Source organism: Parambassis ranga, chromosome 10 (genome assembly GCF_900634625.1).
Source record: "Parambassis ranga chromosome 10, fParRan2.1, whole genome shotgun sequence".
NCBI classification, from domain to species: Eukaryota; Metazoa; Chordata; class Actinopteri; family Ambassidae; genus Parambassis; species Parambassis ranga.
The window spans coordinates 15,970,564-15,994,745 of NC_041031.1; the positions used below are offsets into that span (position 1 = coordinate 15,970,564).

At 40.7% G+C, this 24,182-nt stretch overlaps 3 protein-coding genes across 8 annotated transcripts in view; 2 read left to right on the forward strand and 1 right to left on the reverse strand.

Moving 5' to 3' along the window:
- Window positions 1-9,840, forward strand: part of clnk (cytokine dependent hematopoietic cell linker) — a 140,290-nt gene extending 130,450 nt beyond the window's left edge. For 2 of the 4 annotated variants that reach the window (XM_028417023.1, XM_028417021.1), the window contains 16 exons: window positions 4,332-4,375; window positions 5,940-6,093; window positions 7,035-7,087; window positions 7,181-7,235; window positions 7,326-7,376; window positions 7,462-7,496; window positions 7,592-7,602; window positions 7,681-7,764; window positions 7,978-8,002; window positions 8,218-8,242; window positions 8,331-8,415; window positions 8,503-8,519; window positions 8,600-8,694; window positions 8,764-8,838; window positions 9,084-9,239; window positions 9,317-9,840. In XM_028417023.1, coding sequence (XP_028272824.1) covers window positions 4,373-4,375; window positions 5,940-6,093; window positions 7,035-7,087; window positions 7,181-7,235; window positions 7,326-7,376; window positions 7,462-7,496; window positions 7,592-7,602; window positions 7,681-7,764; window positions 7,978-8,002; window positions 8,218-8,242; window positions 8,331-8,415; window positions 8,503-8,519; window positions 8,600-8,694; window positions 8,764-8,838; window positions 9,084-9,239; window positions 9,317-9,457 — 1,065 coding nt within the window. In that variant the 5' untranslated portion in view covers window positions 4,332-4,372 and the 3' untranslated portion in view covers window positions 9,458-9,840. Of the gene's footprint in view, window positions 1-2,263; window positions 2,409-3,050; window positions 3,141-4,331; window positions 4,376-5,939; window positions 6,094-7,034; window positions 7,088-7,180; window positions 7,236-7,325; window positions 7,377-7,461; window positions 7,497-7,591; window positions 7,603-7,680; window positions 7,765-7,977; window positions 8,003-8,217; window positions 8,243-8,330; window positions 8,416-8,502; window positions 8,520-8,599; window positions 8,695-8,763; window positions 8,839-9,083; window positions 9,240-9,316 lie in introns of those variants that run through there. The other 2 variants (XM_028417020.1, XM_028417019.1) reach the window with 2 other exon arrangements.
- Window positions 9,841-10,981: 1,141 nt separating this feature from the next.
- Window positions 10,982-16,237, reverse strand: znf518b (zinc finger protein 518B). Its single transcript, XM_028417015.1, has 2 exons — window positions 16,095-16,237; window positions 10,982-15,731 (listed from the first exon to the last, which is right to left on the reverse strand). Exon 2 carries the CDS (start codon window positions 15,576-15,578, stop codon window positions 13,092-13,094), a length of 2,487 nt encoding a protein of 828 aa, XP_028272816.1. The 5' UTR covers window positions 15,579-15,731; window positions 16,095-16,237; the 3' UTR covers window positions 10,982-13,091.
- A 351-nt stretch (window positions 16,238-16,588) lies between these two features.
- Window positions 16,589-23,010, forward strand: gsr (glutathione reductase). Of its 3 annotated transcripts, XM_028417017.1 has the most exons (13): window positions 16,589-17,009; window positions 17,447-17,621; window positions 18,570-18,596; window positions 18,682-18,770; window positions 19,195-19,264; window positions 19,346-19,493; window positions 19,593-19,647; window positions 19,735-19,834; window positions 19,939-20,193; window positions 21,116-21,227; window positions 21,396-21,527; window positions 21,714-21,847; window positions 22,349-22,498. In XM_028417017.1, exons 1-13 carry the CDS (start codon window positions 16,948-16,950, stop codon window positions 22,496-22,498), a joined length of 1,509 nt encoding a protein of 502 aa, XP_028272818.1. In that variant the 5' UTR covers window positions 16,589-16,947. The 3 variants fall into 3 exon arrangements, with proteins under 3 accessions (XP_028272818.1, XP_028272817.1, XP_028272819.1); XM_028417016.1 differs by lacking the exon at window positions 16,589-17,009 and having other exon boundaries at window positions 17,364-17,621; window positions 22,349-23,010; XM_028417018.1 differs by lacking the exon at window positions 16,589-17,009 and having other exon boundaries at window positions 17,477-17,613.
- The last annotated feature ends 1,172 nt before the right edge of the window (window positions 23,011-24,182 follow it).

Below are 24,182 nucleotides of genomic sequence, written 5' to 3' on the forward strand. Positions count from 1 at the left end.
GCCTGGACGACACACTCTTTTGTTTCAATGCTGTTTATTCCTCCAAACACATGCATGCATGTTGTTTTTACCTGAAGTCTTTCCATACATTGTGTTGCCACATAGATATTTGGACCTTCCATGTAGCATCCTCAGGTTAATGTATCAGGTCCCATGAACCTTTGCTGTAGCTGAGTTTAGTGCTGTAGTAAATATTAACACACTGACATGCTAAACTGAGATCTGTCAAGCATTAGCACATTTGAACTGAACCTAAAGAATGAAGGTTAAGTAATTTTTAAAGGAAATGGCAGCCCACAGATACTGTGTGGTTATCCTGTATAGGGGCTGTATGACACGGACTACATCTGCAGCTGTTCATCATCTTGTTACTGACATAGTTTATCTTTGCGATTACATGCCTCCTTCCTATGGAGCTCATATTGTTGACTTAAACTGGAGAGCAACAGCTATGGAAGCACTTTATGACATTTTGTTGTTACACACAGTTTCACAAACCTCGCCCTGTGTGTGCCTCGCTGCCCAGGCTGGGGCTGTGGATCTGATTTCTTGGTGACAGGTCCAGGACAGAGAAGGTTCTTTTTTGGGTGGTGGTGGGGGGGGGGGGGGGGGGGTGAGGACACAGACTTGACTGGCAGATTGACAGGACGATGGAACTGTCACTGGGGGCCAAGGTGTAGAGATGTTCAGGGAGCTGGTGTTTGTGGCTCAAAAGATAAGCATCAGAGAGAATATGAGAGGCTCGATTTTAATCTTTCACAGGAAGTCAAGCTATACCATTGCAGAAGAAACCACAGGAGAGACGCTGACCTTGTGCTCTGCTACACTGCTCTGCGGAGGAGACCAGACCTTTTACCCGCTGCACACAGCGTCACGTAGTACTGGGCGGTTTAAAAACAGTAGATCAGAAAAGTGGTCTGAGCAGCACGGGAAAAGAAAACTCAAAATTTAGAGGCTCTCTTTTCAGCAAAGTGTAATCTGAAAAAAAAAATGAAATTTTGTAACTGCTGGTTTACCCCTTTTGTGTTTTTCTATTATTCTTTATACTTTAGGGTCTGTTGTCCTGTTGATTCTTTTATTTGAGTTTTTGTCCCACAACATTAGCTAATATAAAACTGATTTGTTCACTACAAGAATACCAGAGACAGAAAAAAATCTGGCGAGTCAGGAATTATGGCCTGATCCCAGAAAATGATCATGCAGAATTTCTGGTGAAAACACACGTGTGACACACAAACTGTGGCCAAAGTAGTGTGTTTTTTATTCACAGGTGGTTTTCGTTGAGGTCCAGATTAAGTGGGAGCCTGTCTGCCTGTGATGAGCTTCAGTGTCATCATTACCATTAAAACCGATTAGAGTTTTCCTAACCTAAAGGTCTTTCTGTTCACTTATGTAACATCAACATTAAATCTATAACTATGGTCAGCCCTGTTCACAGTCCAATAAAACCCAGCTTCCTCTCCAGCACCCAGTGATTGATTGCCTCTAAGAGCTGTTATATTATTATTGATAGCTTCAGTTGTATGTCTCTCACTCTCTCTTTGACTGTCGTCAGAATCGTGTGAACGTGTGTGAAATATGTCAACCACCACAGCTCATAAGCATCACGCTGTGAGTGCTGAAGATGTGACCAAAAAGCCATTCAGAGCAGAGCATTATTTTTAAATGACTGTTATCAAACATTTTATTAAGTGTTAAACTCTAGAATGAAAATATGACACCAAATTACTTTGAAAGGTTAAGCTTCACAAAAATACCGTCAGAAATTAGCATGTGGATTTTATCTTCATGTTTGATGCCGAAACGAAGCCGCCAGTTGGTGATGAAGAGAGTAAATGTCAGCCTTCCTTCCTTTTGCAGTGCGAAAGCAGATGTTGAAATGTCAGTGTGTTCCTGTTCAAATTAACAGAAGCACGAGTGGAAGGAGCAGATTCATTTAACTCTGACTGCACGCAGAATCTTGGATTTGATTTTAAATATAGTCAAAGAGTCTGCACATTTAAATTTGACTGCGGTGTGGCCGAGGTGTCGATTATTATAACAGCTCCACCATGGAAACAATGCTGACTTTTAAAAAAAGCAAAAAGACATGTATAGAATGTTAACTTCAGTCTACACGAACACCTGTATAATGACATGAAACATTTTTACTGTCAAAGCTGTGAAGACCTCTGGTTACAGACCAGTAATTTACCACACAGGAAGTTGTTTTAGGTTACTGCAGTGGGCTGCTTAACCCTGACAGTCAGAGTAGAAACGACATGTTTCTGTAAGTGTATGAGAGGGAGGAGGAGGGAAGGGAAACTGCACACACTTTATTTCTGTTATACAAACCAAACCAAAGAGGCAGAAGGTATACTGGACACCCACAGACGAAGGTGTGCTTCCTTTGTCAGTCCTCCACAAAGGTAGGGAACTTTCAAATGCTCTGTTTGTGATCTTGTCAAAGCTACGGAAGACAGAGACGCTCGTCTAAATATAGATGAATATCATTTTCTGTGTGAGAGTCCTATGCTGCTATTGAGTTCGTTTAATTTAGGAGTTGTGTAAATCACATCAAAAGTGACACTGATTATGCGTGAGCTTGACATTGATTATTGGTTTAATGACATTAATAAAGGAACATGGCCAAATTAATATCAGGTACTGTTCACACCATGCCCTGTGAGGATTGTAACAGTAAGGTGAAGTTAGCAAAGGTTGAAGTGTTGAAGTGTCGGGGGTCCAAAACAGCAACACATAACAACACTCTAAATACTTAAATATATCTACTTCAATGCAAACAAGAATGTTCTGAGCATTTTTTTATATCAACAGAGCATCCTAGTCTAAGTCTCTGTCCTCACACTGAGCTCTTTGCTGTTGATGCTTTCTTCCTCCTGAAGCAAAAGCCAGGTCACAAATCCCTAAGTAGTCTGCTGGTTTGAGTTGCCACAAATCCTCTGCACCCAATTTTCATGGGGTGGAGGAACCTCAGATGCGAGCTCCATATATCTAATCTCCTTCTTTTCCTTATGTCTCATCCCACCCCATTTCTTCCCATGGCCCAGTAAGCTCTGCAAAGTAGTCGAGACATCCCCACTGAGTATCGGACCACAGTGCCAAATCCAATACTGTCTCTGACTCTTACTTTTGGAAATGTGAGTTTTTATTCTATAATGTCTGCTGGCATTTTCACAATCCCTGGTCCTAGCTACAGTGTCCCTTCTATTTTGGGCAGGTTTCCTTCCTGCTTCCTGTTTTGTTTTCCTTCACAGCATTCAAACATCAGAAGCTGTCAATCAAAGAATGGAGGATTAGTCCTGAGTCTGTGTTTCTCTTCCTCATCATGCCTCTTTTTCTGAAAACAGGATCTTAGAATTGATGGTCCAACATACTTAAATGTCAGTCTCAGTACAGAGAACTCTAAGAAACTCACACTTTATTTTTTCATTGCGGTTTTCCCTTAAACTTTAGATTTCCATTCATTCGGCGAGGCAGCTGATGAATTACCAAATGTAAACGGTCATTATTGTCTGTGTGGCACTTCTGATTTGTGATTATTCAACCTGGTGCGTGAGTATTTTACTGAAGGCCTGGTACTTGATCGGCATTTTATTGGCACTTGGAACGTTTGAGGTTGCTTAAATAGTAATTTAGCATCAGGTGCGTCTCAAGGTGTAACAGTTTTACTATTATTTTTAACACTGATTTGGCACTTTTTGCTGCTTCGTGTGACACAAAATTTTAAATTTTTAAAAAGATAATTAGCTAACTATTTCCCGCATAAGTACATTTGCTGTTAAGTGTTCTAACTTGGGCTGAACAGAAGTCACTGTGACAACAATAACACGCATTACATAGGAGATAAGCAGCATGAACAGAGAAGATTGATAAATCCAGTGACCTACGTGTCATAACTCGTGTGAGCAAAAGATAAAGTTCAGTTAACACATTTAAAAATAAGTTCTTCACATACATACAGACTCTTAATAATGGCATAATTGTAACCCCATTACCATGATGTTTTTTAACATATACTGTGTTTTCCGTGTTTTTGTAACATTACCCTAAATAGAAATAAATAAAAATAAGTGCAAATAAATTCTAAATAACATTTTTACACTGATGGTCAAAATAATAATATTGAGCCACTAAAGACCCGGTGTTAGAAACTGAAGTCCACAAACAGCTCTGTGTTGTGTATATATATAGATTATATGTATATAAAGACCTTCTACATGTATAACTGTTGAAGAAGATAAAGCCAAGGACAAACTGTGTTGGAAGGCCACATTCTTTAACAGAACACCCAGCTAATGTTTTCCATTTTTGTTTCACTCCCTCATTAGCTGCTGAGAGAGAGAGAGAACCGCCATGATCGGCTGTGATAATGGTGAGTTATGGTGCTCGTATCCACACTGTTTCCTCGTTGGTTCCACATGAACGTTCCCACGGGAAACTAAGGGAGTCTGCAGCCCCCTGTGTAATAACTCTTTAGCACAGAAATGAGTAAAGAGGGAGATTCTGCTCGGCCATTGTTAGTGACAGTAAAGACAACAGATGTGGGTTCCTCTCTGTGCTGTTATACTAACGTGGGAGTTAAATTATAATTTTTTTCTGATGTCTAATGGAGAGTTAATACAGGTCGGCAATTTGATGATGTAAAAATCTTACTGTAAATATCTTACAGTGATAATGAAAATGCTAAAAAATGTGTTTGATAATGATAATATTTCTGTAGTTTCCCTAAAATAACAAATTATTTTTATATTATTGTCTTTTGAATATATAGTTTAAATAAACTTCAGAAAGTCCAACTAAAATGTAACAGAAGAAATATATTTTGGATGAATTATTTTTTGAAGAATAGAATAGAATAGAATGTACTTTATTAATCCCTTTGGGAAGGACCCTCAGAGAAATTTGGGTACCAGCAGCAATACAACAACGACAGTAAGAGCAGCAAGATTAAATAGAATAAAATAGAATATAGTATAATAAAAGTTAAAAAGGTAAGAGGAATTATGTACAGACATTGCATACAGCATTGATGTTAAGATGAATTATGTATTATACAGTTAGATTTATATTTAGCTTATAAACTAATCACTCCAATGTTTTGAGCCTGTAAAGGGCACAAAACTGCAAAAAATGACTAAAGTAAACTCTATTTAGTTTTGATAACTATTGTGTTGATGCATCTTTTTCCATGCAGTCATCACTGCTCACCTCAACCGGCTTTATTGATCTCACCTAACAAACCTCTCAACCCCCAAAAAATAGATTTATGGTGAAACAGCTACATACATGCTAAGAATAGTTTACTTCAGACTCACTGTCTGCAAGTGTACATCATTACACTTGAAAACCACTGTGCTTCTGAAAGGGACGTTTCCTTCCTGTGGTGAAAACATGCAGGTTGGCTGCTGCACACATGTCTAATGGTGGCGATGCACCTGCTGGACGCAAACATCAATTTCCCTCTGGGAGAAAAGTCAATCTGGACTCAGCCCCGTCACAAACAAGCCCATTCTGATGTGGAGAGGCAGAGAGCTTTTAAACTGAGAGAGAGAGAGTCTGATTTGATTGGGCATGATTAATGCACCGGCTGATAATGTATTCATCCTAATTCAAGCACTTATCCAGCTACACCACAGGTGCACAAAAATACCAAACAGTCACAATTCATTTTGAGTCATACGCTATTATTTCAGAAACATGTTTATTATTGAAAACTCTCACAGGCTGTTAAAATAAATGTGCGTCTCCTGGCTGGCCTCTGAAATGAAACTTTAAAAAGAACATTTCCTGTGAGGCACACCGTGGGCTGCGTCTTAACACCTCATGTAATAACTTACTCTGCTTATCAGTGTCTTGGCTGCATATGTAATTACCCCTAGGTGTCAGCTCAGAATATACTTTCTGTGTTTAAAGGGGTTGAACCTTCTTTTTCGCAGGATAACAGCGGGGCAGACTGGAACAGAACTCAGAGATGTGGTAACTATAACAACATAGCCGAGCCGGAGTATGACGTGGTGGATGACCAAGAGGAAATGTTCAGAGTGCACATACTTCCTGCGAGGCCTATACATGATGAGAAGGAGTACGCAGGTAGAGAGAGCTTCTCATCCGCTCTTTCACTTTTCATTTCACCTCTCTGTCTAAAGATTCTATGCTTTAATTAAATATCTGCTTTAAATAGATAACATTAGTTTGCATGTATGACGAATAGAAAATTGAAACTACACCTACTTTTTCTTTCACATGTAAACAGAGGTTCAGCTTTTGTTGTTATTCCTGTCTCTCAGTGGGCTGAGACTGAGTAATCCTGACCTTTGGTGCTTGTCAACCCACTGTCTAACTTTATTATTCCTTAATATATAATGCATATATGCCAACATTATTGATAAATAAACTAATCACCTACATGTACACTGAGCATCATAAGACAGAATTACCTCCCAAACTTGTTCAAACTTCAGTTTACGGTGCTTCAGCTGACACAATGAGGTTGAGTGTTTCACTTTCATACACACAAAAGTTCCAGTGAGTAAAATTAGAATGAAGCTGAATAAAGTGTGTGCCCAAAAAAAACACAACCCACAACTACACTGCAAACTGTGGTGAGAATGAAAGCAGCGTGGATGTGAGAGAAAGGGAGAGCTCATGCTGGGTGAGCATGATCTGCCAGTGGGTCTCCAGGGCCATCTGTTGGCTGAGTCAGACTGCGGGAGATTACAATTATCCAGAAGCTGAAGGGGGAAGAGAAGGAAGCATGTAGTGTGAGCAGATTCCCTTTACTCTCCTGCATGGATGTGGCCCACAGCCAGAGGCTTCACAGCTGCGAGTCTGCAGCTTTATACTGAATGTAGCTTTTTAAATGTGTTCACACTCAGAGTTCTCCTCCTGTAATCAATACAGCGTGCTACTGGGACTGGCATCGACCGAGAAAGAAACTCAAAGTGTGTTTAAAACTGCCAGCTAACACTGGAAGAACTGAAACTATTGTCATTACTGCCACATGAAAATCACAGTTTCTTTTTGCTTTTAAGACAGAGATCTTCCAAGGTCATCGTCTGCTCAGAGCCTTTCATCAGTGTCCGCTGTGAGGGTTCCTTTTTTGTTCTTCTGTAATGAATATACCCATTCAGCTTAACTGCAGCAATGACTATACTCCTTTCTTATCCCAAACAATCAGGGTTTTGCAAACATCCGCCCCCGATATCCACCCAGAGAAACACCACATTCTACGGGTAACATTTACATCAGATTACTGTGGTAAAGTACGTGATATTGTTTGGATTATATCTGTATATGGTCACTCCCCTCCTTTGCCTCCTCAGGACCTGCTATAAACAGAGACCTGAAGCCAGGCAGACGAGAGACCAAATTAGGTAACACCCACCAAATAAACAGAAAATACTGAAATACTGTCAGGGTCACAGTTACATCCCATATATTCACATGTTGCATTTACAGATAAGCTGGTCCCACCGGTGCAGCCAGGCAAACAGGTGCGTGTCATACACAGCATATTGTTCAGAAACTGTGTTCATTCAACTCATTAAATATCACTCATTAAACGTTTTCTCTCTCTCTAATATTATAGCTCTCACACAGGTAATTCGCTTCGTTCATATCCAAGTATTTCATTGATCTTTATGAAAGGACTTACATCATGTGTCTGTGTTCTTCCAGGTTTTCTCACTCACCTCCAGTATTTGCTTCAGAGTTGGTGAACCGCTTGGCTGAACTGGCTCTGCAGGACTCCTGCAGCAGAGAGTGAGTACTGTTTGAACGTCATACTGCTGGACAGTAGGAAGACCGAGTCTTCCCCGCTGGTTTAATTTACTGTAACTGAGTAGAAGGCCGCGATAATGATGTGAACACTGAAAAAACACAGTTTGTAGTACAGTGTGTTTTACAGTGCAGCGGCTCCCTCTGCTGGCTGGAATAATAATCACACCTGGTTTGATATGTTTTTGTTCACTTCAGGGCACAGCAGAAGGCAACTAACAATGTAAGTTAAATGTGCAAAATCATAGCAAAGAAAACTCACTTTTATCACAGCATTGAGTGCTGTAGTCATCTTCTATTATGTATTGTTAGCATCTTGAATTTTACTCAGGATTAATAAAGTATCTATCCATCTGTTGAGAAGTGATGTTTCATCATTTATTTTATAAAGGTACATTGGTAACATGAATAGAAATGACTTATTTGTGTTTCTAACAGGCAGAAAATCATGTACATATCAAAGGTAATGTCTGAAACAACATATATTAAAATGAGCGGTTTGGTGAAAAGAGTCTTCACAGATAACATATTTTGTTTTTTTGTTTTTTTAGGTTCACCCAGCACTGCAAGTTTTTCAGCCCCTCAAACCAGCCAGAGACATTCTTTAGATCTGGAGTCTCAGACCATTGAACACAGGTGTGACTTTCATTTCTCAGTGTTTCTTTTTTTTAGGCCATTTCTATGACACATTTAATTTACACACGCTTTTCTCTCATTATTTAGGTCCTTACACAACTTAGGTATGTCTGAGAGCTTATTTTATCATTACATACAGTATGTACATATCAAAAATTAAGACAACATTACTGTTTATTTAAAGAAAGGGTGCCATCCAGACGCCATCACCACGAGTGGCCTCAGACCAAAGAGGACTTTGACCAGCATGACTTTGTTCCAGTGGAAAAACCTCTACAGGTGAACTTGCTGCCACATGCGACCACACCAGAAGCTAAGAAATCACTGATCACTGAACTGTATTTGCAGGTCAGGGAGGAAGACTGGTATGTTGGGGCTTGTAGTCGAGCAGATGCTGAACACGCTTTGCACCTGGTAAACAAGGTATTTAAATATGTCAAAGCTTTTAGACACAATTATTCAAATTCTTGCTGAGAACAAAAAGAGAACATCAACACCACTTTCAGTGTAATAAATATAAAGCCACGGTGAGGATGTGCTTAGCTTAGCTTAGCATAAAACACTGGTTCAGGTCACAAGGGACACAAAGTGTTAAGTATCAGAGTGTGGTTATATATGTTGGGTTGGAGACTTTAAACCTGTCTTCTTTTTGTAATTCCGGACATCAGGATGGAGCATTTCTGGTGCGAGACTGCTCCATCAACACAAACAATGAACCTTTGGTACTGGTTGTCTATCACGAGAAGAAGGTTTATAATGTAAAAATCCGGTTCATCAAGAGCACCAGCAAGTACGCGCTGGGAACAGGACAACGCTCAAAAGACGTGAGTGCACAGCTGCCAGACAACAGCATCAGCATTACCGGTACATTCATTGTAACTCTCATCTTGTTTCTCCTCAGATGTTCGACTCTGTGGCAGACATCATCAAGTTCCACTCTATATTCCCAATAGTGCTCATCAGTGGGAGAAACATGACTGCAGAGAACTGTGTGCTGACATGTCCAATAACCAAAAGAGATGTTGACTCGCTGTTACAGTGACAAACAGGAGCAACCACCATCATGTTATGTTGTGTAGATACAACAACATCCAAGGTTGTGTAATAATTTGGAAAAGAATTGATACAAATGGTGTTTTTCTGTAAAATGTTAGAAAGTTTTCAGACTTTAGGCGTAGAAATTAATATTGGAATTAGTATAGTCCTGATTATATTTGCTATCTGTGCAAATAATGTTAGAACATCTAACTTTGATGAAGTACTGAAGGGTGAAAGTATTTACTCTGCACTGTTACCATGTAGCGTGTGTTCACATATCTAGAAGTGTGCCCTAATATAAAGTATTCATATTAGTGTTTATTACTCAATAATGTGTTTTTATTATTGTTTTTGTTATAGGAAGCTTTTATAAAAAAATCAAAGTAATTCGGGGATATTGAATGTATTAAGAAGTACTTTCATTGTGTGTCATATAACTTTGTTTTCTGCAGTTCAGGCTGTGGCAGATGAGATCAGTCGTTTTTCTGCTCTCTGGAGAGAGAGCCGGTTGGTACGAGATGGTCATAAATTCAGACTAAGGACAGCAGCACCTTTGACCTGATAAAAGCCAGATTCTAAAGGAATGTGTTTTTCTGTGCCTCAGAGAGCCCAATTTATGACCGACTCCCTCATATGAGTTTTTCTTCTTCTATCTATCTTTATGGACACCTCTAAATCTAACTCACAACCTATGAGATTTAAGGAATTGAAGCTTTCACCTTATTAGGCAGTAAACACTAATGGTCTATTCGCTATATGACTCCGTGGGGAGGGGGGGGGCAGTAGATGCCCCTGTGGGCCGGCAGGCAGGAACGCCCCTGGTGTATATCAATGCATGAATTTGTTGATGAAGATTCTCAGTCATCCAGGTCATCATTCGTAGAGAGGATTGAAACAAGGCGTCTGGACTTGTAGAGTTTACTCTACAAGTCCAGACGCCTACGAATGCGTGAATTCTATGTCAAGTTGTTGCTGCATTGTTCTTTGTTGTTCTTGCCTTGTCCTCTGTGTTGCAACAACCCAGAGCACTGTGACTAAGAATCTGCCAATACATTGTAATCTTGAGACCAGAATATATCCGCTCCTTCCTCATAAACCAATTTGGGGCGCTGATCAGAAGAAAAGCAGGGGATTTCACCCCGACAGTAGCTGGCTCGTCAGCTAGTCAGCAATGTCATAAAAAACTAATAATGTAATAATAGATGTAGGACATAAAATACACTGCTACGTCCATTTTTCCTGATTAGCAAGCAGTAACTATAGCTAGCACTGTTATCACGTCTACAATATATTGATCTTCATGGTTAAACTGCTGACAAGGCATGCTGTCATTATTTCTGTTTGTACATCAGCATTTCCTACTGATACTATAAAATGATATAAAGACATATAGCTAGTTGATTAAGTGGGTTAATGTAATAAGACAGGCCTCTATCAGAAAATCAAAATACCAAAGATGTTTATGATGATTAAAAACACGTTCTGCAGTTAATGCTCCCAAGCAAAAAGCAGGAATAGGCCACAGAAGTTTAATATTTACATTGTTTTTAATAGAAAAAACTGATGACGATACACAAATGTTATTATAAAAACATAACAATGACAGTTAACAGTACGTATAATAAAATCCAGAACACTTTAAACGTGTCTAATTCTTGCACAAATGAATGAATGAATGAAAAGACAAAGTAAAACATTCAGAAACATAGACGTCACAGCAGCTCCAGACTGCAGTGACAGGAAAGTAAAGCACATCAAAAGAGTGGGTGGAGGAGGCCAAACTGAGTATGAACACCAGTTATCATCTTTCATATACACAGTAAAATCTGAGTGTGGCAAAAAATGTATATACACAATAAAAACCAAAAGTCTATACATCTAATTTTCAGTCTAGCACCTCATACATTGGGATTATATTCAAACACAGGTGCTGACATGAGTAGAGAAACAGATCTACAATGCATCAGCGCAGAAATCTGTTAATGTTTGATGCTTATGAAAAATATACAACAGGTTTTAAACATCACAGGCAAGGACATAGAAAATAAACATGTACATGGCTTTCTTTCTATAGCAGTAATAAACCAGCTTGGCGGGCTTTTATCTAGCTCTTTGTGTCAGCCGAGAAAGCAAAGTAACTACCTGCAGGCTTGATACAGAATATGTTAGTGCTAACACTTTAAGATACATTGAAATAGAATTTAAAATACAGACACAAGACTGTACAATAAAAAGCATCTCTTTGTGGCACAATTTAGTCATTGGAGACTATGATCCTCCAGACTTCTGAAGTCTGGGGAAATTGTATGACAATTGACAACACTTTCAAATTGTAATAAAGTGAGTTCCCTGCAGGGATTAGTGTAGTTTAGCTGTTTCTATTTATTGACAATTTTATTTTGACCTTTTGAATGAAGCAGCTTCACCTTTCTAATTTTTCTGCCTGGGCTCTGACCAGATCATCACTAGGAGTGGCCAGCAAAGTGGTAAATACTAGTGTTAAGCAGGGACACGTTCCATAATACCGGTGGTAAAACTCTGAAATTTCACTTCACATTAACATCACACAAACCTTCTCACCTCTGCAACACCCAGTGATTTACAGGATATTCAAACTGAACACAATAACCTACAGGAGCGTATGCCTACATTCAATTATTTACACTTTTGTAGAGGCTTTTTGGTCTTTTATTTGCCCAACATACCAGTGATGACCTTTTGAAAAACACAATTTGGTGCCGGTAATATGCCAACTTGTAAAGTTTACAAAGATTGTCTGGAAGCATCACAACAAAATTAATTGATACTGTACAGACACTCTAAGGAGCCATATTTTTCAGGCCAAATTTTTTGTCTTTGAACTTGGACAGGCCTTTCAGGCAGTACGCAGTTGTCAGAGCTGAAGGGCATTTGGTTGAAGTGCCTAAAAAAAATGAGCCATCATGAGCTCAGGAACTAGTGATGCTGTCAGAAAAACATTTTAACATGGACTGGACACTGTTTCCTTTCCTGCGTTGTCAGGTTTGACTCATCAAGAACTACCTTTCTGATCATTCACTGGTGTACTGCGCTCATTTTAGATGGAAGATGAAATATTAGTGTTAAAAATGAAAAATAAATAAAAGAACGTATCCTTAAATAATAGACAGCATGCATTAATGCCTTTGATGGATCTACTAGTTTCTCAAACAGTACTTCTATATTTTTTACTGCCTGCAAACTACAACAGTCCTTTTTCACAGCAGACATACCGTCATGGTAGGAAATCACAGGTGTGTTTCTGATGGCAGCATTCCAGCCTTTGTGCATGCTGGTTCACTGTCATGGCTACTGTGACACATCTTTAGTAAACTTGTGGCTTTCCTACTGCGACAGGTCCAAATGTCTGCTGTGACAGGTCTGGGGTAGAGACACACACACGTTTCATGACCCAAAGCTGTCAATATTTCATTGCACTCGTATATTCCATATAATACATACAAGACAGTGTTCGTCGATACTTAAATGTCCATATTTTTGATGCTCCCATAAAGAAAATAATTGCTTCTGTCGGGTTTTGAAGTTAACATCTTTCCTTTGTAATACTTTTTATCCCCATGAATGCACGCTTGAATCCACTGAGGTACAGTCCGATACATTTATGGAAAGACTCTAACCGTGCATCCCATCACCTCATACTTCTGTCCCATCACTTTGCTTAGTCTCATTTTTAAAATTTGGCACTTTGGAACCACTTCAGAGGCTCCTGTGTCAGAAAAACTGACTGCTCCTGTTCCCTGTACAGAGATGCGGGGCTTTGGATGATTGAGCACAACCACCGGCTGGTTCGGACCTGGTCGCTTCACCGGTTGGTCCACCTTCAGCGGCATCAGGTAAATAACAGTGCAATCAGTCACACTGCACAGCACTGCTGGAGGTTTATATTTAGATATTCTAAGTTTCAGGCCCTTCTTGCTTTTTTTCCACACACCTACTTGCACTCTTTTCAGAGACACGGTCGGGAACTTTAGGGGGACATCCAGCTCACTTTTGGCCACTTGCTGCAGAGTGTCTGCAGCTTCAGTTATCTCTACAGGTGAGATTTGATTAGATTCTTTTTCTGCTGAAGGTTTCGATGCTGGTGTGGGACTGCATTTATTATTGTCTGTTGGTGTAGGGTTACTTTTTTCCTCCTTAATATGGATATGCTCATGGATCGGTGCAGAAGGGGGCTGAATACCTGTATCAACCTCTTCTACTTTTAAAGACTGACTTGTCTTGTCTGTCAATAAGAGTTCATGAGTGAAGGAGCCATTTTGTGTGGCCACCTCAGCACAGTGCCCTGATGTTGGAGGCTTGTCGACTTGCTCTGCACTGTTTATTATCTTAATGTGATCTTGACCTGCACTGCCAGAGCTTTTACTTTTGTCCATCACTATGCCCCGCAAAGCCATAACCAGTGGCTGAATGGACCCTTGGACATCCTCTGTCTGTTGGCTTAATGAGAATACAGAGGAGATGACAGGGAAGCTTTCAGGTTCTGACACATCTGCCTCTTTTACCCCCTCAGTAGGTTTGCATTCCTGCGCCCAAGTGGGGACTTTTGAATTTGTGTGATTATAAAGGAATGGTATTTTAGGTCCAGGGTATTTAGACTTGTTTAGGGTCCTGGATTGTGAAAAAGAGTGGTTTGCAGTATTATCCTTACTAGCTAAAGTTGCTGGAGCTCTCCCCTGGAGAGGTGCAGCTATGGGAACATTCAAGGAGGGAGAAGCTGTTTTCACACTCTGATGGGTAAGGGACACTGTTTTTGGAGTGATGCTGGTCTTGTGGCAGTTTGCTTCAGGTTCCAGCTTCACAGCCACTGACAGGTCGCAGGGACTGTTTTTTGTCTCACTGACCCTCCTGGGTGGGATACTTTTGGAATGCTCAGGAATTAAATTCTTTCTCTCATCCACCATTCTCTGAGAAACACTTGATCCCATGCTGTCTGGATGTAGGGGAGCACTCAACCTGCTGGTACCTCTGTTGGAAATAACCGTCATAGGAGCAGCATTATGGTTCCCAGGTAGTGGTGGTGTAACTCTTATCCCACTACTTCCTTCTCTTCCTGAATTAAGGTTGTTTTTGGGAATCTTGACTGGAATGACTTTGTTACACTCCAGGTTGATTATTTCTTGTGATGTTCGTTTCAATCCAATCGTTTCTTTGCGCAGTAGATTTTGGGGGTTGTTGGAAATACTGACCGGCAAGACAGCAGGGCGATCCGCTGCATTTGTTTCACACTGTTTCCTGTTAAGTGTGCACGTGCCTGTACTCATAGACCTTGCTGTGTTTGGATGATTTACTGTGGATGATAATGGCTTTCCAAGTACAGTGTTTTGAGAAACGACAGTCCTCGAGTCCTTTATTACTGACTCATTCTCCTGTTGAGAGACGAGCCTCAACTTTAGCTCCTTTGTCCCGTTGACAGTTTTTACCTCTACAAGTTCAACCAAGCAGCCAGCAGGAAGTGTCACTTCCTCTGGCAGTGAAACCGTTAGAGCTCTGTTGTGCTGGATGAGACCATTCATAGGAGCCACAAGTTGTGCATTACCATTGGTGGTACTCGAGACATTTGTGTCCAGTGTTTTTGCTCTCTGTTCATCTTTCCCAAGTCTGACAGCAGGTGCACCTGGGGTCGGTAATGTCACCCGCACAAATGGTCGATATGACGGTGGATCAGCAGTGGGGACGCTTGTTAAGGCACTGGAGACCGGGACCTGAGGATGTTTTGTCATGCCAGGTTTAGCGGGTCCTTGGTTTACGTTTTTACTATGCAGGCGGTCAATGTGCTTCACAAGGCACAGCCTCCTCATATAACCCTGTCCACAGTGAGGACATTTGAATGGATACTTTGAAGTGTGTTGCTTCAGGTGCTCATTTAATTCTGCCTCACTGAAGGAGACATTGTTGCAGTAAAAACAGTAGAACCGCATTCCTGTATGCTCCATCATGTGCTTCCCGAACACAGCAGCATCCGTAGAAGCGAAGCCACATTTCTCACAACACATCACGTTTGAAGTGGTAACTACACGATCCAATGCCACAGTCGGATGCCCACCATTCACAGAAGATGGTATGCATTGATAGCTGACAGGCTTCATAGTGAGTGGAGAGGTCTCCTGGTCATCAGGCAGTAGGTCTCACAATTCAAAGGCTGCGATTATACAGTGCAGAGAACATCCATCTTCACTTGATGTCCAGAGTATAATCCTCACGGTTGTAGAATCTCGAACTGACACAAAGACGTCTCTCTCCTGTAAAAGGCAGGTAATACGTTTTCCCATCAGTAAATTAACCTTACAGAACACACTGCTGAGAGGCCCTCAAAGCCCCTCCTCCCGCACGCACACACACACACACACACACACACACCCCATGCAGTATTTTTTTCGCTCGTTGCCATTTGTTCTATTGTAAACAATTCAAAAGCAAGAAAATCTCATTATGCAATGGAATCCAATGGCCTGTACTTTAATTTTCCCACTGTTGTCTCGACCTGTCTCCCTTTGACTGTGAGGAAAAGGCCCTTACTAAACACAACAGGGAGGATAGTAAAGACGACGGCCCCCAATCAAAACTGTTTACGGTTGCAAACGAGTAAAATCTCTCACACATACCTGGTTCGGTTGTTGTGAAACTGCCTTTTAGCTGGTAATATAGTTTCCCAATCCACACATTAAATGAAAATCCCTCTTTAAAAGATGATTCTAACGGTGGTCGAAGCAGCCAACCGAGCCGCTTCGGGTTAGCTTGATGTTAGCCATCAATAGCAAGCAAAAGAATTCCGGAAGGTAGCTGCTGCTTTTTCAAAATAAGAGCATGGAGGAAAAATAAAACCACTCCAGCAAGTTAAACTCTCGTACTTTTCTAATATTATACCACCGTGGTGTGTTCCATATTTCATAAAATCGTGCTGTTTAGGACAAAAAAGCCATTTGATGGATGCTGTTTCTTATAATAATGTAGCGTATAATTATATTTTGAAAATTCAGACCGGAAGTTTGACTTTTTGCTGTTTTGTTGTTTTTTTCATAACAGTTTGCTGAATGAGCGCAGCATACATGCGATTCCTGAAAAATCATACGTAGAGCTCCTATATTTGCTGGGATGGCTTTACGTTAACCTGCTACTAAAACAACGTATGTTTTGAGCATCAACGTCATCCACGCCGTCAAAGATGACCACTTCCACCATCGCGTTGTTAATCTTAAACATTTTTCTGAATAAATGGCAATGGCACCATTTGTATTCGTGTTAACAGCAATCAGACCGCGGATTTATCGCCGTTGTTTATCTAAACATGTCGGGATCCGCAGGAGCTCACGCAGTTGACACAGGAAGTGCTTTGAAGCTTTTGTGTGTGATGTTATATAGTCAAACACAGACCCCCGCTGACTGAGACCCAGCGAGAGATAAACAAGAGCACGCCGTGGATGACGCTCAATAAAACACCTTAAAACAAATGAAAACATGCCGCTCACGAGGATCTGCAGACTTCTTTCCACTATGTCAGTTTCACTGCCACTACCAAGGTGAGTGATTTATGTTTGTGACAGCATCATTGATAAAGTGATGAGCTTGCACTTTTTTTTTTGAATAGCGTCTAAACGCCCTCCTGACCGCAGTTTAAATAAAGTGTTTAAAGAGGCAGCAGTGCCTAAATTCCTCAGATTAGGCTCAGATTACCGTTGCAGATGCTCTGGTGTGTACACCTGTTATTGTAGCCCTCATACTGTAGCTCATGTGAGGATCACCATGACTATTGTGAAACCTGTTTCTGGGATTTACACACCATTGTTGCGATTCATAATGACACAGCAGTGGCTTTCTCTTGACCCTCCCATTCCCCGTTTGTCTGACACATACCCTCTGCTAGCTTCCTGGTTATGGCAATATTAATCCAGCTAACCTGGACACAAGCTCCCTGCTGGTTTGTCCGCAGAAAGCAACTTTTCTCGTCTTTTCGCAGACACGCAGTTTTACGCCGCAGCATGGCTTCAGACTCGTCAGCAGGAGGGGAGACAACCCGGTTCGACTTTCTGGTGATCGGCGGCGGGTCTGGCGGTCTGGCCGGGGCTCGGCGGGCGGCGGAGCTCGGAGCGTCTACCGCCGTGATCGAGAGTCACAAACTCGGAGGTACCTGCGTGAGTAACAATATAAAAACACTGTTATCCACCCCCTCCACTGTAATGTCGCCTGTGCAGCTTTCACACACGTCAGTTGCCCGGTTCACTGCGAAGCCTCCGGACTCCTTTTGTGGAATTTCTTTTTGTACCACAAACATCGTGTTTGTTAGAAGTTTGAAGCAGCGAAGCAGCCCTGTAACCTTGATGCTAACATCAGAGTAAAAACACATTTGTTCAATAATAATGACCAAAAACAAGTGTGACGTCGGAAACACTATATTGTGCACACAGTGTGGCAGATCATATGTTTCCATGTGCAGACAGACGCAGAGTCACTGTTTATATATGAGTGTCATTTCATTTATCATGAAGCTGTTCTGTTGATTGGTCAAAGACAAAGATGTGAGTCATTACTCAGTGAGGATGTAAGCTCATAAAGATTAGAATGAACATATTGATCCTCAGAATGGCTTTGTCAATGTCCATTCAAACTGCACGTCTTCTGTTCTACAGAATATGTCAGGTTTTTGTTAGTGTAGAGCCGTATGTATTTATTTTGTGTAATGTTTTGATGATTTCAAGCACACAGCGATCTAAAACTAACAAAACAAGTTATTTACTCTGAAGTGGTCACATTGTAGTTTGTCTGTTCTTCACTTCACATGTATTTTGATCACTTAAACACATGTATTCTGTGATATTTAATAAGTTTTAACCCATATCAGCCTGGTTCTTCTAAGCTGACTGTAGTTATGAAAGGATTTTATTAGTGGCTTTTTTTCAATCTCTAAGGAAGAAGTTGTTGGTTAATGACACAGACTCTGGCAACGTACTGCTTTGCACTGTGTAAATAATGTTCAGACCTCTGTCGCTCTAGTCTTAATTGTTTTCCTTTGACCTTAACATGTGCTCAGAGGCCATCTAACAGCTGTCACTGAATTAGTTGCTTTCTCTTTGTGTTTCCAGGTCAATGTTGGCTGCGTCCCTAAGAAGGTACAGTTTCCTCTCGTCTTTGTCATTTTATAATAGTAGCAGTGAATCTTCTCTAGTTTTACTGTGCCTTTCCATTTGTCCACAGGTTATGTGGAATGCAGCAGTTCACGCTGAATATCTGCATGATCACAATGATTATGGCTTTGACGTTGGAAATGTTCGTTTCAGTTGGGAGTAAGTTCAACTTTCTGTTGGTGTTTTTTTTTCACTGTTTTCATGCCGCCACAATGAACGCCTCTGTGAGCAGTTATGCTGGTTCCGGGAACAAAGTCGTATTCATTTCATAGCACAATGTCTCAGTCGGTTGCATTTGTGTTGTTTAACTTTTACCCACTTCCCTGTTTTTGTGGACAACACGGTCGAGTCAAGATGTTTGTTAATGATAAGGCTTTAGAGGGAGTGACACAGAGCAACATGAGGAAAGGTTAGTTTGGGACACCAAGGACGACAGGGCTGGTTCACAGAGCTGTGCCTGGGTCCACCTGCTGTCTCTGGAAGAGACTTAACTGCTGCTGAATGATGCACTATTAACTGCATGGTTTATGATGTGTGTGTGAAGCAATACTTCTAAGTTTATGTGTGTTTTGTTTGTTTACAGAATGCTTAAGGCCAAAAGGGATACATATGTTAGTCACCTCAATCGCATTTATCGCAACAATCTTGACAAGGCAAGTTCACATTATTCTGTCAGTGCATCACAACCTAGGATGGATAATTTGTTTTAGAAACTGCTTCTTGCTCCATTTCAGGCTAAAATCCACATCATTCAAGGTCATGCCCGGTTCACAAGTGATCCTGAACCCACTGTGGAGGTCGATGGAAGAAAGTACACTGCTCCTCATATCCTCATTGCCACTGGAGGGCAGCCCTCTGTTTTGAGTGAGTCTGAAGTTCCAGGTAAGACTTCACTGTACTGAGCTGTACTGTGCAGCTCCGCTCTGTGCCTGAGCAGTTTGTTTATTTAATGTTGCTTACTATTCTTATTGATAATTTCAGGAGCAAGTCTGGGCATTACCAGTGATGGTTTTTTTGAACTTGAAACCCTGCCAAAGTATGATGTTTATGTAATCTCGTTAATTTTTATTTAGGACAGGTTCATCAGAAACGTTTGTCATTCAGACTTTTGTCGTCCTGACAGGCGCAGTGTGGTTGTGGGTGCTGGTTATATTGCGGTGGAGATGGCAGGCATTTTGTCCACCCTGGGCTCTCAAACATCCCTTATAATTAGACAGACCGGAGTAAGAGGAGCACACAGAATCACATTGTAAACCACACACTAGGCTCTTTTTGTGGTGTTGCAACCACACACTAACAGAAGTGTCCATCTATTCTCTGTTTGTAGGTTTTGAGGAATTTTGACACCTTTATAAGTGCAAACTGTACCAAAGAGCTGCAAAACACTGGTGTGGATATGTGGAAGAACTCTCAGGTGAAGTCTGTGAGTAAAACAGAGCGGGGCCTGGAGGTGACAGTCGTCACCAAAGACCCAGAGAAGAAGAACGACGAGGAGAGGATCGGTACCATCCAGGAAGTGGACTGCCTTCTCTGGGCAATTGGCCGACAGCCAAACACATATGGACTGAACACCGGCGAGATGGTAATAGTTTTGCTCCTGAAGGGTCTCCTCAGGATAGCTTCTGTAGACTTAATGTGCAGCAGTTAAAGCATGCAAGCTACATAGACAGAAACATAATTTACCATGATTATTTTTTGTCTTTGTACAAAGTAAAGTGGAAGTCAGTGGCTCTGTCTGCAGAGGGAGTGAGCCAGTGTTTATTTGTTGTGCCCTCATCCTGGCTTCTTGTCTATAGCATCACTGCAGACCAGTTTGACTTTTATTTCTTAAGCACAAATTGTTCCTATCCTAAAAAAACTCACCCATGAACTCAATGTTTAAAAGTGTTGACACTAACTTCATTATGTAAAAAGAAACTATGAATTGGATCATCCTAACCCAGTGATAAGTGTAATCTGGGAATAGGACTAGACAGCTGTCACATAACAGCTTTGTTTGTTAGAGGTTCTGGCAACCATGAAGTGTTTGTTAGCTCAAGGTTACCAGGCCTATTAATGAGAGATTAAAGAGGCAGGACAGTCAGGGTTAAGTCAAAGCCCTCTTCCGGCTATTTTTGCTCTGTCACAGGAGCTGGTGGACTAAAAAATTAAATCACCAAGTAAGAAATGAGCTACTCTCATTTTTGCTGGCTGATGTTTTACATGAAGGAGAATATAAATGGCTCGTCAAAGCAGTGTGTTCTAGTTCACATGTATTCCTGCACAGGTTAGCATGAGGCATTGTTGTTCCTTGCTGTAAACAGAAAGTCTGCTCAGCTTGCTTTGTGCTGTTAACACTCTTCAGTAAGTGGGAGAACAGCCAAAACATAAAAAAGGCTGTCCTCAAAATTGTCCAGTAGGTCATCTTAGACAAGGTTGTTTTCACTACATTAATGAAGTTTATCTGGAAAAACTGTGATCTCTGATTTGTTACACTATAAAAGAGTTTCTCTTTCTGTTATTAGGGTCTGGATACAGATGACAGAGGACATATCATTGTGGATGAGTTCCAGAACACCAGTCGGTCGGGGATTTATGCTGTAGGGGATGTTTGTGGCAAGGCTCTTCTCACACCTGGTAGGAAGGACCAAAGAGTTTAATGATTTCATGACAGGTGTTTTGGAGTAAATTCACTGATGACAATTTGAACTTCTATTTTTCTGTCACTGGAAGTGTCTATATAGTGTTTTCATTTCCGGTATTGTTGCACTGAACACACTGATGTGATATCATTTGTCTGGTTAGTTGCCATTGCTGCAGGCAGGAAGCTGGCACACAGACTGTTTGAGGGCAAGAAAGACTCCAAGCTGGACTACTCCTGCATTCCCACAGTGGTGTTCAGCCACCCACCCATCGGTACCGTGGGCCTCACAGAGGGTGAGTACAGCTGTAACAAAAATAAATAGAGATCAACTGTTCAAAATGTTCCAATTTGCTGCTTTGTAAATCTGGAAATATACACTTCACACCACAGTTTGCACCTTACAGTCATCATCTAATGGAACTATTGCATTACTCTGAAAGACTCACCTGCTTGCATTTATTTACATATTCTCACTACAGAGGAGGCTATTAAATCAAGAGGAAAGGAGAATGTGAAGGTCTACAAGACGTCTTTCACTCCAATGTATCACGCAATCACAAGCAGGAAGAGCCAGTGCATCATGAAGCTGGTGTGTGTGGGCAAGGAGGAGAAGGTAGGAGGTGTCCACAGACAGCAACTACACAGTGAAAGTAGATTTAAAAGATTTCTAAAGTGCACATAACTCAAATAATAATAAAGATCTGATCCTGCTTTAAGTTATTTGTGTTACGGAAACATTGTAATATCTGAGTATCTAAACACCGCAGAAAAAACAGACGATGAATAAAAGCACCAGTCGTTTCTTCGCATCAGGATTTTGCAAGCTTGTGTTTAGGTGGACTGTTGATGCAAAGATGAATGCAACACAGTTGTTGCAATAATTGTAGAAACACATGATGCAATTTTTGTCGTTGGAAACCTCATTTGTAATACAAGGAAGCAGCAGACATTTACCAGTATTCGGAGTATGCCTGTAAGGGCCTGTAGTTCTGGAACAAGTTTGAGTTTAACAGTGGGGAAAGAATCTGTAATTCAGATAATTATATTCTACATACTGTTATAACCACACACTGTTTTATAACTCTTTACAACACCTGATTGTGTCTTTCCCCAGGTGGTGGGCCTGCACATGCAGGGCCTTGGCTGCGATGAGATGCTGCAGGGATTTGCTGTGGCCATCAAAATGGGCGCCACTAAAGCAGACTTTGACAAGACTGTTGCCATTCACCCCACCTCATCCGAGGAGTTTGTCACAATGCGTTAAAGCGAACATAAAGTCATCCTCCCTTTGCTTTCTTACACAATCAGCATCCCAGACAAGCATACCAGGACAGGGATTCTTCCATACTGCTCTCCCGCTTGACAACTTGCTTTATGAAACTACTTACTTCCATTTTCTCTCATTTAGTGACCTTATTTGTGCACAGTGTTTTACTTTTTTTTTTTTCTTTATTTTTATCTAAATGGACCAGGACCGAGTTATGGCCTTCTTATTAATCTGTACTGTGGGTCTGATTATTGATTGAATACTCTGGATTCCATTTTAGTAATTGTAAAATGGAGGTGATTGATCTGCAGGTATTGTTGTCAAGGGATCACATGAGAAGTCAAAAGACCTCTCCCCTAATGTATGTGTTTGATTTGTTAGTCATTTGTCAGATGAATATTAGAAACACTGCTGCTCATTATGGCACCTCTTCATTACCAAAGCAGGTCAAGGCATTTATCTCCTGTACTGTACTAAAGATCCAATAAACTTGCAGGGTTTTTTCTTAAGTGGTGGAATTATTTCTTTTTCTTCATTATAAGCCTTTTGCTTTTGTGTTTTGTGCTCCAATGTTTGGGTTACATTCCCATCCTAATTGCTTAATTTCCCCACAGGAATTAATAAAGTAAATCTTAATCTTAAAATTGTAAATTAAATTAAAACAGTTTAGGAGATTGTAAAACCTTTATTTAGGTTAATTTTTTTCCAATTATGAAACTATAATTAAAAAGTATTGCATTTTTTTTCTACATTTATTTGATAGCAAAGAATAAGCAATTAGTTTGACTGTTGAACTCTTGTTCTTCACCCTCTTTCTTTCTTATTCTTATTCTCTTTTGGCGCAGCATATCTTCAGCATACATTCACCAATTTCAACCATTCAAATATTAAAATGTTCATCTCATACCGGGTCAATTTCAAGTTTTTTTTCCAAAAATTATAGTTTTTCAAATATTAAGCATCATTTTTAACATAGGAGCCTATAGAGGAGCCTTCAAAACCACCTTCAACTTTGGCATTTAACTAGTTCCACATGCTGTCAGCTACAGCAACCGTTCAAACATCATTCTGTTCAGCTTTTTTTGAGTTTGTTCAAATATGTTTCGTTTTCAAAAAAATAAAAATTCAAAAGCCATTTAACATTGAAGTCTATGAGAGAGCCCTTCAACGAGGGTCATCTGCCAATGTATCTCCTACAAATTTCAAGGTACAGACTCCATTTTAGTCTTAAAACGCTCACAAGATGTTTCCGCACGCCAGGCTCTTAAAGTTGGAGTGGTTTTTGAGGTCTCTTCTGAGTTTAACATTAGTGTGTATTGTGTGGAATGTTGGGAGCCAGAGTGGATGATGTCATCACTCAGAGTGGAGAGAGGCTGAGGAGAAGCCTAAAAAAATCTCTCTAACCTGCTCTCAGGCCTGCACCTTCCATCTAACTGAACACCAAACCGTTTTGCCTGTACAGCCAGCTGTTTGGGGAGAGTGCCGGTCATTTTTCCATTAAGACATAATGTAAAACCAAAAACAGAGAAGCAGAGCAGCCATATTTTCTAACTCGCTGCCATCTCCACATCTTTGACATCATAGACATAAAATGATACTGTGTTGTAGAGCAACTTCTTGTGATTCTCATGGCGTCCATATGTTTTGTCTGAAGGCTTCGGTTTGGACAAAAACAGCAGTT